We start from the raw sequence: 19,197 nt of genomic DNA, 5'->3' as shown, positions 1-19,197 counted from the left end.
GGCTAATCCAAGAATGGAAAGTGGCTCCCGCTGTTATAGCTGTCGATTCCCCCAATCACAATACCGAGGATCATAAGCCTCCAGGAAGCCCATACAAGGACGTAAAGGCATGCAAAGTCGTAGATAGTGAACGAAGAGATCTGACTGCCTAATACTGTTCCCCGAGATGTAGCGTGTTATTCAGCTCGAACACATCAGCGCGTTGAGGCCATGTGTTCTTCATTTCACGAAGAACGGATATCAGATGCCTGTTTCTTCACTACACACGGTTGAACTTCGGCTGCGACTCCTACTCTTTTGTGGGATTTACACGTCTTCGTTCATCGGAACGATTATGACCTGAGTCCGCCTGCGCAAGTTGTCGCAGCTCTTGTCTGCGCGGCCATAATCTGGTTCCACGGACGGAAAGTACTCAAAATGTCAAAGCCCTGATCGCATCGATCACGGCAGACAATCCGTCACACGAAACAAGATCACCGGCGCGTAGCACAAGATGTCCAAACCCAGCAAAGCCGGTATCGAGACCTCGGCCGATGGTGGCTCCTACATACCTTCTTCCAAGCGCGCAGACGGATCTACCAGGAAAGAAATCAAAGTGCGACCGGGCTATCGCCCACCAGAAGACATCGAGACCTACAAAAATCGAAGTGCTGAGGCGTGGAAGAATAGAAGCCAAGGTGGAGTGCCTGGGGCTGACCCCGTCGGATCTCCAAATGAGCAAGGCGCGCCCAAGAGCAAGAATGCAAAGCGGAGAGAGGCTGCGCGTAGAAAGGGTGAAGCAAACGAGGAAGCCGAGGATGTTTTGGCAACAGCCATGCAGAAGACGAACCTAACGGAATCGCAAACGGACAGAATCAAACAGGACTGGCGAGATCCATCGAAGCTACAAGTGAATGATTCGATCCAGGACTCGGATCCGCAAAAGAAGATCCGTAACCAACTCAAGAAACTAAAGGCCGTGCGGGAACTGAAAGACAAACGGGCAAGCGGAGAAAAATTGTCACTCGATCAAATTATGAAGATTGGCAAGGAGAGTGAACTGGTTCGAGACCTGAAGAAGCTGGGATACGATGGTCCAGAGATGCAAGCAGATGCTACCGAATCGACATGAACAGGAGGTCATCCCCCAGCTGATAACAGCGCTCTGGGTCATTTTTGCATTAGGCCATAACCTCGGCTTTCTGGCAACGTGGATGCTTAGGCGAAGTGTGGCCATAAACCGGGCACGAAAGTCTTATAGCAGGTGTTGCGAGCGATTCGATGGTTGCTTCGGCGCCTTCTACCCGGCAGCATATTGCCCGCCATCAACCTTACCAGACTCTTTCCATCTACCACCGTCCAGGACGAAGGAGTGTTCGGCAGCCCATGGACCTTCTTCCAATCTCAGAATAACACCGAACGTCCGAATATTGGGAATGGATGTGTCGGGGGGGGGGGGATCATGCAGCATCTCTCAACTCAACTAGATATCGAGTAGCCATAAATGGAAACATACTAGTTTGTCCACCATCCTTACTGCTCCATCTCCACGCATTCTTGAATCTGGAGAACGGACTCTATGGTCCGGTTAGAAGAGATCTTGTCTAGGTAGTTATGATGCCATTGGACTCCCAAACGCGATCTAAGTTTCGATGGCCGACTGAGACTTAATGATGCAAGTTAGCCCATGTCAAGTTTAATAGAGGTTCAAGGAAGACACTCGGCTAGAATGGAAGAAGTTCGCTCATTTTGAATTCGATCTCTATCGCATGCTGTGAGCTCGAAGGCACTGCTGGTAATGCGCAGTTCTAGGCCTGGACGCCAAACTCGCAAGGAACTGAACCGTCAATTGCACTCACTGTCTGTGTGCGTGCCTACGTGCGCAACTTGAATCCTGTTAAGGAGACAAGAAAAGACCTCTTGATTATGATCGACGCCGCCTACCTCGGCCATCTAACTTGTAGAAGCATGGGCATCTGCTCTTGAGAGATCAATTTCATCCTCATTCTCCGTCATTACAATATGTGGGATCATTTGAACCCTCTCGCACCGCGACCCGTTCCTTCCTCGGCTGCCCAAATCGCCTCGTCAAAGGCGTTCAATTGCTCGGGTGATTGTTCACGCTGACGCTTCACGGGGGACATCTGCGAGGTGGAAACTCGGGGAGATCTTAAGCTTTGGGAGATCGCCGTCGGCTAAAAGCTTGTTACATCTAGTGCGTGACGGACTTTGATCAGCTTCTCTTTTCGCTGTTGAGAGACACGAAACAGAAAGTGAGAGTGTGATCTAGTCTAGAGTCATCGCTGCAAGCCTAGCTGCTACCGCAGTGACAAACAAATGTTTTTATCCTCTTAGTTTAACGCGGAGACGACATTCCTCGGTTTTTAGTGGGAACATCCAGACTCAATGCACTAAAGATTTCTCCGCCTCGACTCGAAAGAGATTAGTTACAGTCTGCCTGTTTCCCCTTTATATGTGTCGTATAGGCGGAGAAGATTGATTCGTGGCTGGCTGAGAATAGTTCATGCTTGCTGCCGCCACGGTTCGAAGCCGCAGCAAAGATCAACAGATTCTGATTGGAATGTGCAAGTGCTTCTGAAATAGCATTGCTGATGACACGGTTCCTATTAACACGTTCTCTCCGCCTCGACCTGAAAGAGACGAGTTGAAGTCTTCATGCTTCCCTTCCTCGCCAAACGCTGTGTCCTGAAGTTAGCATGATTTCACCGCGCAGCGTCTAAGAGAATCAAAGGTTTCTGAAGCGGTATATATATTTATTGAGGATTTGAACCTTCTGCCCCGAGGGCAACAGTTGAATGCAAGGCTCGTTCAAGTATCTCGATATCGGTCCAATAGGTGCCATCTGCGTCGCAGCGTTGGACCTGTCGCGCCCTCGGCAAACCTTCTCGCGGTTGAGTTAGAGGGACCACAAGGACGCCTAAATAACCCTCCTCTATTCCAATTCCATATTCTGTCCAATGCCTACAACATGACAACGTGGGTGTTACAATCACGTCAAACCTTAGGGTAAGATTCATGCGTACTGTGTGCTGTGAACCGTGGATTGGCGAAAGTTGTCCAAGGATTCTGAGTCGACATACTGTGGTGCGTTGAGGGTGTCCATTGATACCGGAAGAACCTATTTCCGATTGCGGATACGAAAACGCACCGTCTTCTCCGCAGTTGATATTTACCTGCTCACAGCATATAGGAAGTAGCAGGACCATCTTTTTCTATTTGCAAGTCGATCTTCCTGTGCATCGAGCTACTGATTTCCACCACCCTTGCTACCCCTCGAAGAGACGCCTCCCACATGCACCTCGTGGTGTTGCACCCTTGAAATGCGCTTGGGTGTTCACAGAAATGCAGTGATCCGCACAACATGGCCTCGATCGAGGCATACCCAATCGTTTCGCCATTTTACGTATACTTCGCGCTCTCATTCCATCAGTCCGGACCCCCCGATTCGAGAAACTCCTAACCCGAACGCCAGAAACATTGCAATACTGGGTGGTGGTGTGACTGGCCTCGCAACAGCTTGGAATTTGACCAAGCGCATTCCGGACGCGAAAATCACATTATATGAAAAGAACGATCGGCTTGGAGGCTGGGTTGGCTCGGAGCAAGTCCAGGTGAAGGATGGAGACGTGCTCTTCGAATGGGGGCCCAGGACTCTGCGTCCAGCTTTAACAGGTGCTGGGAGAGCCACGGTCGACTTGGTACTTGCTATTCAATGCACCTCGAGAGTTCGCTAGCTGATCAGTCTCTGTCCAGCTATTAGAACTCGGCCTGTCGCAGCAAGTGATTCCCATCTCAAAACGAAGTCCCGCGGCTCTAAACCGATTCATTTACTATCCCGATCACCTCGTGCTGATGCCCGGCCCTGTTTCGGGAGTATGGGATGGTGTCCAGCGACTGATGTCGTTGTGGTCCGAACCAATTCATGAGGGGGTGGTGTCCGGCCTCTTGGGAGAAACCTTTGTCTCCCCTCGTGGTTCAGATGTCGAAGATGAGTCTGTGGGACATTTTTTGAGGCGAAGATTCGGGAAAAACATCGCAGACAACATCGCCTCAGCCTTCTTCCACGGTGTCTATGCTGGTGACTTATACCAGCTGAGTGCTCGTACTCTATTGTCAAGTGCTTGGTTTTTGGAAGGCGACGAGCCGCGAAACGAACTCGGAGTTCTATTGCAAATGATACTTCAAGGGCTCGGACGCGAAATGCTCATCCCTGGCAGAATGGCTAGGTACTTGATGATGGAACAACATGAACAGTCTGGCAAGTTCGAGCCAAAACTCGAAGCATTGAAGTCTCTATTGAGAAGATCGAGTGTATACACCTTCAAAAGAGGGCTAGGTGAACTCACCACCTCGCTAGAGTCTGCCTTGGCACGGAATCCCAACGTCATGATGCTAACCTCGTCACAAGTCAAAAGTGTCGGTTTCGATAGGAACGAAAAATGCTTCCAGGTAGATTGTTCCAGTCAGCCTCAGTCGGCAGTCGACATCAAGTACGATTACGTGGTGTCTACTCTGGGGCCAAACGTTCTTCGGGACTCGCTACTCGAGACAGATGGCAGCGTCTCTTCAGCCTGCGTGAATAGCAATCGTGCTGTGAGCGTCATGGTAGTGAACCTTTATTACAGCAACCCAAATCTCATCCCGCCTTCGCATACCGGGTTTGGATATCTGATTCCACGTTCGGTGCCGTACGAACAGAACCCAGAGCGTGCTCTCGGCGTCATTTTCGGTTCCGAAACTTCCGGCAACTCGCGCGAGGCTCGCGAGGAGAAGCTGAGGTACATGATTGAATCATTGGAGCTGGAAAATGCGGCTCGACAAAACAAAGACAATAACCCTGTTGATGTAGAACAACACAAGCAAGACGGCAATGTCGACAGCAGAAACGACAGTAGTGTTGACGAAGCAAGCAACCGTATTGAAAAATTGCTGAAAGAGTTTGATCAGGACTGTGGACAGGGTCAGGATACTGCACCGGGCACCAAAATCACGGTCATGATGGGCGGTCACTGGTGGACAGGCTGGAAGTCGGATGAGCTTCCGAGCGAGAAGGAGGCCATTGAAATGGCCCAGAGTCTGCTTAAGCGGCAACTCGGCATCACTGAAGAGCCCGAGGTCGCAAAGGCACGACTGAACCGCAACTGCATCCCTCAATACACGGTCGGATACCACGGCCGCATGAACACCATCCACGAAGCACTGGTTAGGGATTTCCAGGGACGCTTCAAGGTTGCCGGACCCTGGTGGCAAGGAGGGGTAGGTTTGAACGATTGCGTTCAAAAGGCCCGTGAGACGGCTTGGTCGATCCAGCACCAGTGGGACGACAAGACTGGGTTGGAAGACGTTGTCAACGATCAAGATTACCATCGGCGTGATCCTGCTTCTTGAAGGACGCTTTTGATCCCGAAAAAAAATTGTAGCATAGTAGCGATTGTACTTTAGCCATTTAAAAATATATAGAGAAGTATAGGCGTGCGTCCACATGGTTGATCGACCCGACGTTTCACTGTTACTGTGCACCCGTGTATACTACATGCATCAACGTAGAGGCCAAGTAAGTAAGTAATTCGAGCCCCGGTACAAAGATTGTGCGAGAAACGGGGCGGAAAGTTTGTCGTATTTGTACACACCTGGGTGGGTGGGTAGGTAGGTAATGTACATATATGATCTGGATCTGGATCTGAATCTGACCCATGGAGAATGAAGAGGATAAAAGCCATCAGTCCGATACGCTCCGCACAGTTGGGTCCAGTGCCGTCCATTGAGTGAGTGAGTGAGTGAGTGAGTGAGTGAGTGAGTTAGTGGCCCTTGATGCCTCTGCTTCATCCACCATGCACTTCCCCTTTTATCGGCGTCGCAGTGAGAAAACCACTTCCCCCTCCCCACTGACCAGTCACGCCTCCCTACGGGACAGATCATGCACTCTCGTGGTGTTACCTAGAATCATTGACAGATCTAAGCAATCCAAAACCAGACCCTCTCCAACCAATTCCGAGGACGGCGCCGAGGCCAGACGACGGCGTCGAGGGCGGCTTTGCCCGTGTACAAGTCAGCCTCGGCGGGTTTGACGGGGCAGGTGCGCTTCAGGATCTTCCAGAACAGGAACAGGCCGAAGAAGATGGGGACGCCGATGTAGTCGGTGATGAAGGCCTGGTAGTCCCACCCGCCGGCGATGGAGTCGAAGCCGTTGAAGAGGATGATGAGGGAGAAGAACGCCAGGGAGGCCCAGCTGAGGTACGGCTGCAGCGGGGCCCGGAAGGCGAGCGACGAGCGGTCGACGCCCTGGGCCGCGAGCGCGGCGTGGAAGCGGACGTAGGCGACGCTGATGCTGACCCAGGTGAAGAGCGTGGTGATGGTGACCAGGTTCTGGAACCACTGGAACACGGTGGACGAGCCGGACGAGCACGACATGTAGGTCAGGAGGGAGACCGAGCAGGTGACGAGCACGCACCACAGCGGGACGCCCCTCTTGGTGCACTTGAGCAGGAACCGCGGCGCCTGCCGGTTCTGCGCGAGCGCGTACAGGTACCGCGACCCCGTGTACAGGAAGGCGTTGGCCGACGACGACGCCGACGTCAGGATGACGGCGTTGATGATCGACGGCAGCACCTTGATGTGCGCGCGCACGATGGCGATGACCCACGGCGACGCCGCGGCGCCCGCGGACCCGTTCTTGATGGCCGCCAGCAGCCGGTCGTCGTTGTAAGGGACCAGGACGCCGATGGCCAGCGTCCCCAGGACGTAGAAGAACAGGATGCGCCAGAAGACGCGCCGGACCGCTTTGGGGATGTTGCGCCGAGGGTCTTCGGCTTCCCCGGCGGCGACCGCCACCATCTCGACGCCGCCGTACGAAAACGCCGCGTTGACGAACGTCGACCACAGTCCCAGGAACCGGCCGGTGTCGCCGCCGGCGATGTAGGTCTTCATGGCGCCCGGGTCGTGCCAGTACTGGAACCCCAGGCGGTGTTGGCCGGGCACGCCGCCGACGTCGATGATGAGAGCGAGGATCAGCAGCCCGATGATGGTGACGATCTTGATCGACGCGAAGATGAACTCGGCCTCGCCGTAGATGGAGACGGCGAAGATATTGAGCGCGAGGACCACGACGATGATGATGCTGATCCACGCCGCGACGTTGATGTCCTGCGCCCCGTGCCAGTATTGAATGACGGTCGACGCCGCCGAGATCTCGGCGCACAGCGTGATGGCGCTGTTGTACCAGTTGTTCCAGCCCACGGCGAACCCCATGGCGTCGTCGACGTACCGCGCGCAGAACTGCGGGATGGCGCCGGGGAGAGGTAGCCACGTCGCCATCTCCCCCAGCGACATCATCATGGCGTACACGGCGAGTCCGGTGAAGGTGTAGCCGAGGAGCACAGAGAGGGGCCCTGCGTGCGTAAAGGCCTTGCCGATACCAAGGAACAGACCGGTGCCGATGGTGCCGCCGAGAGCGATGAATTGGATGTGTCGCGACTTCAGACCTCGAGAGACGTAGCCATATTCTTCGGCCGTGGCCATGTCTCCGTACATGTCGGTGGCCTCATTGATGCGAGAGCCGTAACGGGCCTGGAGATAAGAAAGTCAGTCAGGACGCAAAGGTCCCAAAATAGCAGACAGTAGGCCAGACCTACCTCAGTCTTGTTGACATCCTCCTTGTCCCCATGGAGTGATGGTTGTTCTGGCGACTCTGAACTAGGAGAGCCAAAGCTGAAATCTGGAGTTTTCTCCATGGCGCCAAACGAGTGCTTGTCCCAACAGGTTACGGCGACGGGTGGATGAGAGAACACGCAGAGTGGTGGGCGTCCCAGGAACAGCCTGACGTGGACTGAGATGCTGTAGAACGGACGAGGTTTGACAGGAGCAGAGGCGTGGTAGATGTAGAAGATGGCGATATCTGGGGGTAGTCGTCCTACCTGTTTCTGAGGCGTGCACGGTCGAGCGATACTGGCTTCAGAGTCGTACAAGCATGCCTTACCATTTGCTATTGCATGCAGGTCTTGCACCGACAGTAGCCTCTCTGATTGAGTTAACAGGGAGAGGCCCAGTGCTACACTGCGGGATCCACAGTAGGAGCAGGTACAGTAGGTAAATCAGGCCAGGAGAGGAATAATGACCGACCAGACACAGTTTAGCGTGTTCTGGGTTCAGTGATCAATGGAACGGTGCGGCCGATGGTTGGAAGAGGTGGCGGTGGAAGCAGACCAGGGTGAGGACTTGTCCGGAGAGATGCTACTCGTAGAAGCTCGAGACAAGTCGGTGACCATGTGAGGAGCGGCGAGGCTGGTAGATCGGGTGGGAATAGAGACGAAATCATCCTCCCCCGGTGATTCAAGGTGTTGGACGGAGCGAGTGAGAGTGAAGCATGCAGAAGTGGCAACATATGTTGGTGTTATAGCAGGAGGCCAGTGAAGGAGGCCGAACTCCAGTCGTCTTCTTTGTCACCATCACTGTCCCTCCTGGATTGAAGGGCTTCACACTCTTGATTGGATGCATGCTGGGTTTCGTCGCATCGGTAGACGGCATTTTTGGACCGGGATCATCGACCAGGATCATCTTCCACACGCTGCTGCTGGTCGCCCTGGTTTGTTGCTGCATGTCACCGGCGATGCATGAGGTTCCCACTCGCGACGTAACGCCAACTCCAGACTCACCCAGTTAGGCTCACTAGGCTCGGCTTGAATGAGCTTGTTCTGTGTGTCCGAGGCAGCCTTGCAGGTGAAACTCTTCGGACAACACAAGTGGCGTTGCCTGTGGCCGATTGGACGAGCAACAGCGGCGTTGGTGCTCCTCAGAAGAGGAGAAATCGTGAACAGAGAGATACGGAGAAAGGGTTGATGGGAATGCAGTAGAGAAGGACAGAATGCAGACTGCTCTGCACTCCAGACACCTCAACATGCTTCCTGTTGTGTGTACTCCACCTCTGAGGCCTCCGGAGCAGGCAGTTCTATGATTGTCAATTGGCGTCATGTCGCCCACTGCTACAATAATTTCGGCGATACAATTGCTCCAACCCCTATAAACCGCTTTCCTGCCAGTGCCTGAGAGATTAGTGGGTCTGATGCGCCCGCTCCATCGACCCCTGTTAACTAATTTAGAGCAGCCTCAAGGACAGCCTATTTCCCGGGCCTCCCTACTATACAGTAGGTTCGCCCCAGAAACCAATGCCTACAATTTGTACGGAGTACAATAATGATGGCTCTGACAGGCTGCAGAAGTTACACAGGTTTAATCCGCTCGTCTGAACGTCTGACCCTTACCATCCCAACAGAGACGGAACTTTCCTAAGACAATAAACTATTGCAAAGGGGGTTTCATCTCCGGCCAGCCTTTCGTGCGGTCACCATCGCATCTAGCCGAGTCGGACTAGAAGCCTGACACCGGCCGGCGTCCTCAAATGCCGCCAGTTTAGTAGAGTTTGATCCCCCCCCCCCCCCCCCCCCCCCCCCCCCCCCCCCCCCCCCCCCCCCCCCCCCCCCCCCCGGGTCGCCGATACTGAACTCCCCCAGCTCGCCAATCGTCCGACGCTTGTGGGCCAAGCGAGGTTGGTTCTTCTGGTCTCATCTCTAGAACGCGAAATGGCGACATTGGCGTACAATATCTTTACACTTCTTTGAAGCGAGATTTCGCCATTGTCACTCTCGACATGTGGGGGACATTAAAGTATGCACTATTTGACTGTGGGCAGCAAAACAAACGCGGGGTGCTCAGTTCCACATACTCGGGTGACAGAAACATCTAGGTATTCTTATTCTATCGAAAGTAATGTATGTAGGCAGTATCTCCATACTAGGAGCTCTTATGATGAGTTGCTCGGTTTCCCCTTGACATCAATCACCTGTTCGGCCACTGTCACGACTTGATCTTCGTAGCTCTTCCAGAAGAATCCAGGGATACTCTGCAGCGGGCCGCTGTTGTCAAGTCGGCCTCTCCCTTTTGCAGTGGGAAAGACACCGTTCACAGAGAGGACACCATTAGAAACAGCCTCTGGAAAGCGGTCTTTGATGATTTCTCTCGCCTGGTCCCATTCAAAGTCACCATTGGGATCTTGAGAGTTTGCAATCCAGTTCTGGCCACCTGGTATCGAAGGATCGATGGCCTTGAGAAACAAAGTCGCAACGTCGTCCAAGTGCACCGTCGACCCATCAACGGGCGCAGGTACTTTCCCACCTTGGATGAACTGAATCAGGAACTGTGAGCTGCCTTCAGTTTCGAGCTTCTCGATGTCGTTCACGAGAGGATTTCTGCCGAGGACATAGCTGGGATAGATCTGTGACACCTCGAATTTGTGGTCGTTCTTCGCCAGCCACTCCTTGGTGGCGTACCACGCCTTGACCTTGGAGAATTGATATGCCACGAAGAAGTGTGGGAATGGCCCGTCAGAATCTGCGACGACATCTTTGACTGGATAGGAATATCAGTGCAAGTCACTTCGTTCAGAGGGAAGGTTGAGGACCAACCACTGGATACCGCAGGATCTCCGTGCATTGCCTTGAGGATGGCAACGGAGCTGGCAATGATAACTCGTTTCACAGAGCTTTGTTTCTTTGCAGCTTCCAGGACGTTGATCGTGCCCTTCACGGCGGGCCCGAAGAAGCTCGCTTCATAATCGTTGGCCTGGAGTATGGTCAGCGATGTGCGGCCGCATTTTCCCAACGCGAGACCCTTACTGGTACTGCGAGTGGAGATGCAAGATGGTAGACGTATGACGCGTCTTCAATGGCTTCGTCGTATGCACCGTCGAGCGAGATATCGGGCACAATGGCAAACTCAAGCGCGCCGAGGTACGGTTCCAGGCTTGGAATGCTTTTCAATTGTTGAATGGCACCGGCGCGTCGGACAGCTGCTCTGACTCGATACCCGGCCTCAAGCGCTGTTTCCAGGACGCGAAACCCGATCATACCGGTTCCGCCGGTGACCTGTTGGAGGTATATCAGCCTATGTGCAAACTTTGGACTTGTCTAGGGGCTCGGACCAATATCAGCTCGCCCGTCATTCTGAGTTCTTGCTTCAGTTGAGTTTTCTTGCTGTCTTTTTTTGGTTCGTGGTGCGCAACGGGTACAACTGAGATTCCTACGCACTCAGTTACTTCTTGCTCTTATATCCCTGCGTCGCCTTGGAACAGAGTTGACCGGCCCCATCACTGCTTACAGAGCCACATAGGGGTATTGTCGCATGGCTAAAGGATCAGTAAACAAGATCAGTACACTCCGCTAGAGCTGTGCCCTCCAGCGAGTGCTGTCACATTGGTAATGTGCGGTCGAATACGGACCAACAGTGCTTCTCTCTGTTTTTCTCAGACCGCGGAGGAGAGGAGAGATCCTGTCCGTCGGGCTGCAACCTCGTCGAGTTATTTTGGACGCTAGAGAAGGCGAATCCAGCGACACCATCTATGCATATTTGCATACTTGCACCTGGCTGAGAGGTATCACAATGACGCACTTGCGCACGTTCTGATCTTGTGTGGGTCCCTACAGATCGGAGCCTCGTCCGCATGTGTCGCGGTCGGCCGACCGAGTCCGCAGCTCCGACAGTCGGCTGCGGGTCAGTGTCGGTAGCGATTGACCTGCGGTGTGTATGCTGGGCTTCCGGTCCCAACACCAAGGAAGTGAAAGGTTTGCACGATCCTGAGTTCCGACGAAAACTTGTGGAACCTTCTGATTAGAAATTAAGACGTGTGCCTGAGTGGGAAAAGTTCCGAATAAGATCAAAGCATCCGAGAGAGGCTAGCGGGGCTACAGCCAGCACGCCTGGTATAGAAACGTCGGGCCAGAGGGATTTTGAGGAGTGGTCTATCTCCTATGTCTCATCGGCATCTTCTCTTTTGACAATGTCCTGCTCCTTCCGCACAAGAAACGGCCCAGGACGACCAACAACGGTGCAGTTCGGATCGAGAGAATCTCCCACAATATTGTAGGGCGACGCTCAGCAGCCCACCGCTAAATGTCTTCAGTCCCGAGATGTATGCGGACCTCCGTTTGCTGCTGGATGACCTCGAAAAAGACCACAGAGTCGGTTGGCGGTTTTTGACGGCGAGATTTCTGAGTATTTCTGCGCGCATTACGACATGACCCGGACTTCTGAGGTGGTGGACATACCGGTCAACATGCCGATGATTGGGGACTGGCCGAGCTTCGTGAATAGGTTGAGCAAGATCCCAGTTGCGGATGTCAAAGCCTTTGTCAATCGTCGGGCTAGTCTCCCTCACTACACCGATATGCACAAGTCTTAGCACCTATGCTGCAGATGTGTTAAAGCTGGCGAGGCCCAGCGTCGGCTGAAAACTGTCCTCGACCCAGGACTTCAATAGGCAGGGGAACAGTGAGCTCAACCTCGGCCGGGTGGTCGCAAATATCAACTCAGACTACCAAATCAACATCACGAAAGGGGAAAACCATTGGGAGAGCATTCTTGTCAATTTCTTTTTAGCAGATCCAGACCTAGAATAAGAAGTTAAAATGCGATCTTCATCAGTTGTCTGGTCTCTAAAAGGCGCAGGTAAGATCCTTCGAAGAAAGACAAAAGTCAGCGTCAATATTAACCGACTGTTCCAAGAGACACGTACTGGCCACTCGCCACCTGCAACTGATTTCTCGTAGAATACTTTGCAGTCTGAACAGGTTTTCCCGGTGTTCTAGGGCTCCCGTCTCCTGGTAAAGGGCCATTTCAGTCGTGGCCGACCGATATAGCCAGTCGACCAGTAAGGGGGAGACTTCGTGGACGGTCCCTCGAGTCCCTTCCTGGAATTGTGCCACCATGGTACTTGTGGTTCTCAACACTGACAAGACCGACTGCCTCGACTCCCTTCTCTGCTCAGTGGAAAGATTCGTAGACGACGAGTTGGCGACATGTGAAGTATTGATCATAAGGATACCACTACCATGAATTAGAATGCTCTCGAATCAAGAAGCAGAAAGCAGCTATACCTATTGCAAACCGCAATGGGACAGCAGAAGACGATTCTCCTCTGTAGGCTTTCGGCGTGGGCCAAATTGCTCAGTGCAGCGATGGTCCGAGTTAGCTGGCCAAGGCCGTCAAAATCCGGCTGAGTGTCCGTCTTGAGAGAGGCCAGGTACCGAAATCCCTGACCCAAGAGATCGGTCGCCTGCACAAGCCGAGCAAAACGGCCCGCCTTGAGTTCTGTGGGCATCGAGAGTCGGTGTAACTCCCTGGACCCCGTCGTCTGCGACGTGTAAGTAGCTTGGCATTTCCGGTGTTGTCAAAAGAAACACTGCGCCCCAAAAGGAGGAAGGGAAAGGGGAACAAGAAAAGGAGAGAACGAGAGTCTCACTGAGCGGTCCCAGTCATCGTCATCCATCGGTAACAGATCATGGGGAGCGGGCCCCGGAGCACAGAGGTGGGAACCTTCAGTTCCCAGATTCAAGGCACTGTAGGATGGAGTCACAGTCAGCAGAGGCCGACACCCATCAATGATTGAGCTATGTGCTGAGAAGGAAAACTGGAAGTGACTAAGTAGACGTACTGGTCGACGATCAGTACTGCCCACCAGACTCGGATGTTTTCTTCGCGGTCCGTGTTTGTCACGTCGCCTGCCGATAATTTGTCGAGACCCAACATGGTTCCGAATCTACAGCTTGTGGCGATGGTGAGAAATGCGGCCGGGTAGATACCGTGACCGAGTTCATAAAGGGCGATGAGGATGCCGGCCTGGACCATCTGAAGGGTAACACAACCGGTGGATTGGGCAGCCAGATAGAATTCCTTTGTCAGATGGTAGAGCCGCGAACCATTCCCTGGACGATCAGGGATCGACGTGATTAGAGTCATGCTCAGTAAGAGAAGGGCATTTTCCGGTTCCTGAAGAGAGAGGGGGTTCAGCAGGAGTCCGTACAGGCGCCTGCGCGACAAAACTGGCATCCAGCAGTGTATGGTGTCAAAGTATTCCGCGGCCATCTTATTGATACATGAAGCATCGCCGAGGGAGTCCAGAACCTCGAGCGGCACGGCTAGCTTGCAGCGCGGAATTTTTATAGAACATCGCTCGAACACGACCGGATCGATGAAGAAACAGGTGGGAAACTCGTTCTCTGGGTATTCACCGCCGACTCGACGGTTCTCATTGTTTTGCAGGCCTACTACTGGCTTTGTAATAAATGTTGAACCCTGATACCCATATATGCAGAGGCGCCCTAAGCTGGGTATGATTTAGCCGGTTGTTTCGAATTTCTGTCCTCTTTGTCGGCGAAGACGAGGCGGGGCCGAACGGCGTGAGCTTACCGGACGCAAGAGGAACAATGGGGGAGTTCTTTGTTACACCTTTTTTTGCGCTCCTTGCAGGAGTCGCACGCTTGGGACGCCAGATTCATGAGAGGCGACTTGTACGAGGTTTAGGAAGGCTACAAAGACGGAGCGGACGAGTAATACGACCAACCACTCAGTTCGGGATCGTTTTCTGATTTATCGGGCGTGTCGGCCGACGTCGGTTGTGGGGAACGACGCGGCCGCCGGGATGAACGGTTCAGAGGAGGGTAGTTGGGCTCGCTTCGCGGAGGAGATTACTGATCGTCCTATGCCCAATACGAGGCGGTCTCTTCCTGCTCCCAGCATAACCTGTTGTGTGACTTGGGTATGTATTATCTGACAGAGCCTTTGCCATCGTCAACGGACCTTTGTCCTTCTGTGTGCGCTGGATGTAAAGTAGTTGAGTCGAGATGCTGCATCAAGAGAAGTGGTGCTATGTTTCTCCCCGGTGCGTATGCCGAGCACCTTTACGTACCCGAAAGGGCGAAGCTACGAGGACCGAAGCTCCTGTTCTTTCGCCTGCATAGGTGGCAGCCAGCCCTAGCTGCAAATGGAATTAATTGATGCACGGGGAAGCTTGCATCGGCGAAAACACCAGCCAAGCGGTCCTCCGACACATCAGGAAGACAACTCCGGCTGGCTGATGCTCTGGAAGGAACACCAGGAGTGGAATGACGGTATCGAGTAACGCTGGGCTTGATTCTAGGGCTTCCCCTGAGGGTCAATGATGAAGGAGTCGATAGTCTTTACGGTGATCATTTGATGTTCCTCTCCGCGGTCCGGGAACCTGGAGCCGGTAGTGAGATAACCATCTTACCTGAGGATGCGAGAACTTCAAACCGCGAGCTCCTCCGTGGACTCAGAGGATGGCAGGATGACAACTGGGTTCCCCTGACGGTTGCGGAGGCATACCATGATCATCCAGACGAGCCACAGATTCATTGTTCATGGGACAACTTCAAGGCCCATGTCATTCCCTAGGAGCACATCTTGGCCGCCGTACCGCAAGGGAAACAGGATCGTTATGTTCATTTTCTTCATCATGGTTGCGGCTTGCATCTTCAACATGTGGTGGTTCACCAGATAGAACAAGTTGACAGAGCCTAGGAAGAATGGATCCTGATAGTGTCGTGAACATACACATGACCTTTGAGGAGCCTGGCACTGAACATACCGATTTCCGGCTTTCCACTTGATAGAAGATCGTCGTTAAGTCAAAAGGGGTAGTTGTTGCGAGCGTATTATTGCGTTGGCCGCGATAGTGTTGATGGTAGGAAGGTGTGTAGCTATTCCTGTCGGCTAGGATGTGTACATGATTGACGAACCTGAAGTGGATGTTGAAAGATGCTGATTAGCACGCATTCATGGTCATCATCATATATACCCAAGCAGTCAGTGATAGATTCCGTTTCCGTCTAGGGCTTTTACATTCGCCAGCATCCTTGGTAGATAGTAGTGCCTTCGAGAGTGAAAACATTGATCGACGACCCGAGGTCTGGGCGACTTTCCATCACTTCGATTTCGATGTCGAACAATCAGACCGTGGGACACGAGCCTGTCAGCCAGGCCGATGCCAAATATTTCCAGGTGTGTTGATAGCGGAATCGCAATTTCGTGATGGGTTTCTGCTGGAGCCATGAAAAGCCACGCCGAAAACGACCCGCATGCCGACACGGCATTCTATTGCGACCACCAGCAAAACTTGTCGCCGCGAACGTACGAGTATGAGGCTCTGACCGGGGTCACTTTAGCCCGTGATGGTTCCCCTAGCAAGACACCACCATCAAACTCTGGACGTTTCGTCGTCTACCAAGACGAGTTCATGCACAAGGCTTTCCATCCCACCTCGGCCGATATTCTTCTCACAGGTAGGTTGCTCTTCCCCACAAAATCACGCCGAATGCCGCCATCCGATTGAAAAGCCAATGGCCATCCCCTATTCGCGGGGAAACGCGAGAATAGGAAGTCGAGCGGATATCGGAAAAGTCTCGTGAACCCAGTCCCGACTCCAGACAGTTGTTGCTCAAAATCGCTCGATATTTAACAGATGTGAAGTTCCCCGACCTCCGGTATGGCGAAGCAAACACCAGAGCGCGGGGGACTCGACAACTTGCACGAGAGAAACCAGCTGTGCCGTAGCCATGTCTCCATCAGCACAACTCAAAGAAGAGCTCAGAATCTTCACTCCTATCGGCCAACTAGGCCAGGGCTTCAATGAGGAGATCTTCTGGGACACAGTCGAGTCTGGGTGCGACGCCATTATCTGCGATGGTGGTTCGACGGACAGCGGACCCGGGCGTCTGGCGTTGGGACTTCCCAATGTTCCCTACAGTCGTCTGGCGAAGGACCTGGAACTATTCGCGAAAGTGGCACACCTTTACAACGTCCCGTCACTGATCGGATCGATCGGCGGCGACGGCGAGAACGCACACGTCGACAAAGCGGCCGAGATCATCGCCGAAGCGGTGAAAAAGAACGGATACAGACCGTTGAAGATTATCAAGATATACTCGGAAATCCCCAAAGACCTCATCCGCCAGAAGTTCAAAGCTGGCGAAATCAGCCCCTGCGGCGGCGGCGTGCCCGAGCTGACCGAGCATGACATCGACAGCAGCACGCGCATCGTCGCTCAAATGGGCCTCGAACCATACCTGAAGGCGATGAAGGAGAACCCGGACTTCGACATCATCATCGGCGGCAGAGCATACGACCCATCGCCGTACGCTGCGTTCTGCCTGTTCCGCGGCTTCGAAGATCTCGGTGTTGCATATTCGATGGGCAAGATCATGGAGTGCGGCGCCCAATGCTCGATCCCCAAGTCTCGGGAGGCGCTGGCAATTGTCCGTTCCGACTCGTTCGACATCATCCCGCTCGACCCCAAGTCTAAATGCTCGACCTTGTCTGTCGCATCGCACTTCTTGTACGAAAAGACCAGACCAGACATCCTCCACGGTCCAGGAGGAGCGTTGCATCTCGACAAGACGACCTACGAACAGCTCGACGACCGCTCGGTCCGCGTGGCCAACGCGCAGTTCGTGCCCGAGCCCCCAGGCGAATACACCATCAAGCTCGAAGGCGCGAGGGTGAACGGATACCACACCATCTTCCTCGGCGCGGTCCGCGATCCGATCCTCATCGAACAGCTCGACTCGTGGATCGAGGTCATCGAAGCGCACGTCAAGGACAGGATCAAGGCGTTCGGGTACGAGTACGACCTCAAGATCCACCGCTACGGCGTCAACGGCGTCATGGGACCGTTGGAATCGGACCACAGTGTCGGCAAGGAGATCTTCTTCGCCGGACAAGCGCGTGCCGCGACACAGGATCAAGCAGACCAAGTTGCCACCATGGCCAAGTTTGGGTTCACGCACGCTCCGTACGCGGGACAACTCGCGACCGCAGGCAACTTTGCATGGCCGTTCACGCCCTGCGAGATCCCCATGGGCCCCTGTCCCGAATTCTGCGTATACCACATCATGCACAAGGTCGATCCGCTCGATCTGTTTCCTATAACCGTCCTGACGGCGGAAGGTGATAACACCTATGTTCACACGCCTCGTAAGTCTGCACTTCACCGAGTTTGAGATGTGGCTGTTAATCTCGAGCTTACCCGATCCTCACCCAATTTGTCTGACGCTTTTTAGGACCACCTAAACCCGTCGTCGAGGCCAAAGCGGCAGGCAACAAAGTCGAGAAAACCGAGCCAGGCAAAAAGAAGTACTGGCTGAAGCCCGAACCAGCCGAGGGGACATGCTACCTGGGCGATGTGGCCTCGGTGCTTCGCAGCAAGAACTCTGGACCGTACGAATTGACCTTCGACGTCATGTTCGGCGACAGGGGAGTGTACGAGAGGGTCAAGGCTTCGGGGAAACTGACGAGAGAAACCGTCGCCGGATTGTACTCCGTGCCCGACGACCACGTTACCGCGTCGTTGTTTTTTGACCAGGCCATGGCGTACAAGGCCACCATCGCAAGACCCGCTGTCTCCGGAGGATTCGGTGAGACGGACACGCACGGGTCGCAGCAACATATTCCGTTGCTGTACCTGAGTATGCCGTGGGCGAGGAGTTGACTTGATATACATAGCCCGTGATAAACAATGGACCGTGATATCATATGAGGTATTCGTACAGTTCAGGGTACGTAGATAATGAGACAACGTGGGAACGCCGACTGCTCGAAACCCGTAGCTTTTCAATGGTGATGTGTTTCCTCATCCTGTTGAACAGGTTGCTGTCTCTCGTGAAAGCGAGCGGAAGGTCTGCGGTCAGAACAGCGTGAAGGCATCTAGGTATACCAAGCGAGCACCCAGAACCGGGAAAAAGCTTCGCCGTCAAATCCCCGTACTGAGGTAAAAGCAGGATAGAGACGCTTGCCTTGTTTTGTTGGCACCAGTAAACATTGAAAGTCGAGAGCTGATGTGGTAGAAGGAATAATACGGCTGAGGCTCTATTGTTGGAACCAGCCTTACGAAAGTTCGTATACTAAAGGCCCATACAGAGGGATCTGATCTATCTGGGGAATAGCAAATCAGAGAGCTAACAGATGCACGCCGTTCTTGACATGAACTATCCTTTCATATTCAGCTCGAATTGAGAGCCGGTGCCATCTAGGCGATCAGGCATCGTTTCGACCACAGAACGGTTCCAAGTGTTTGTAGGCCGATAGCTGTGCGCCTTCAAGCCTGGCAAACCAAAATGCCTTACAACCCCCCACGCAACTGACGGTAGGTTGTCATGAGCACAGTCAGGTATGTCAGAGTAGCATCGGACATGTGTCTGGCCATACTTGGTCACCACTAGAGCAATGTAGATATATGCTCATGTGCTCTTGTAGGTTTCCATACCTTGTCTCATCCCACTGTCCGTTTCCTGTCCATCATTTGTGCTACGCGCACCGCTGCTGCGCTCAAGCAGGTCTCGTAGAATCATAATAGTA

At 53.4% G+C, this 19,197-nt stretch overlaps 6 protein-coding genes across 6 annotated transcripts; 3 read left to right on the top strand and 3 right to left on the bottom strand.

Annotated features, from left to right (window-relative positions):
- Nucleotides 1-493: 493 nt before the first annotated feature.
- PV08_07230 (uncharacterized protein) lies at nucleotides 494-1,111 on the top strand (the record flags this gene model as incomplete). Its single annotated transcript, XM_016381560.1, has 1 exon — nucleotides 494-1,111. One exon carries the CDS (start codon nucleotides 494-496, stop codon nucleotides 1,109-1,111), a length of 618 nt encoding a protein of 205 aa, XP_016234662.1.
- Nucleotides 1,112-3,320: 2,209 nt separating this feature from the next.
- On the top strand, nucleotides 3,321-5,388 carry PV08_07229 (protoporphyrinogen oxidase; the record flags this gene model as incomplete). The annotated part of the gene is made up of 2 exons (XM_016381559.1): nucleotides 3,321-3,698; nucleotides 3,754-5,388. 2 exons carry the CDS (start codon nucleotides 3,321-3,323, stop codon nucleotides 5,386-5,388), a joined length of 2,013 nt encoding a protein of 670 aa, XP_016234661.1.
- A 567-nt stretch (nucleotides 5,389-5,955) lies between these two features.
- Nucleotides 5,956-7,730, bottom strand: PV08_07228 (uncharacterized protein; the record flags this gene model as incomplete). The annotated part of the gene is made up of 2 exons (XM_016381558.1): nucleotides 5,956-7,566; nucleotides 7,632-7,730. 2 exons carry the CDS (start codon nucleotides 7,728-7,730, stop codon nucleotides 5,956-5,958), a joined length of 1,710 nt encoding a protein of 569 aa, XP_016234660.1.
- A 2,066-nt stretch (nucleotides 7,731-9,796) lies between these two features.
- PV08_07227 (uncharacterized protein) lies at nucleotides 9,797-10,993 on the bottom strand (the record flags this gene model as incomplete). The annotated part of the gene is made up of 4 exons (XM_016381557.1): nucleotides 9,797-10,401; nucleotides 10,461-10,614; nucleotides 10,668-10,916; nucleotides 10,973-10,993. 4 exons carry the CDS (start codon nucleotides 10,991-10,993, stop codon nucleotides 9,797-9,799), a joined length of 1,029 nt encoding a protein of 342 aa, XP_016234659.1.
- A 1,817-nt stretch (nucleotides 10,994-12,810) lies between these two features.
- Nucleotides 12,811-13,911, bottom strand: PV08_07226 (uncharacterized protein; the record flags this gene model as incomplete). Its single annotated transcript, XM_016381556.1, has 4 exons — nucleotides 12,811-12,873; nucleotides 12,935-13,180; nucleotides 13,289-13,385; nucleotides 13,481-13,911. 4 exons carry the CDS (start codon nucleotides 13,909-13,911, stop codon nucleotides 12,811-12,813), a joined length of 837 nt encoding a protein of 278 aa, XP_016234658.1.
- Nucleotides 13,912-16,400: 2,489 nt separating this feature from the next.
- Nucleotides 16,401-18,331, top strand: PV08_07225 (uncharacterized protein; the record flags this gene model as incomplete). The annotated part of the gene is made up of 2 exons (XM_016381555.1): nucleotides 16,401-17,817; nucleotides 17,904-18,331. The coding sequence occupies 2 exons, from the start codon at nucleotides 16,401-16,403 to the stop codon at nucleotides 18,329-18,331; spliced, it is 1,845 nt and encodes a 614-aa protein (XP_016234657.1).
- Nucleotides 18,332-19,197: the final 866 nt, after the last annotated feature.

This window comes from Exophiala spinifera (assembly GCF_000836115.1).
Source record: "Exophiala spinifera strain CBS 89968 unplaced genomic scaffold supercont1.5, whole genome shotgun sequence".
In the NCBI taxonomy this organism is placed as follows: Eukaryota; Fungi; Ascomycota; class Eurotiomycetes; order Chaetothyriales; family Herpotrichiellaceae; genus Exophiala; species Exophiala spinifera.
The sequence above is the reverse complement of the archived record's forward strand: the minus strand, read 5'-3'. Positions and strand labels throughout refer to the sequence as shown.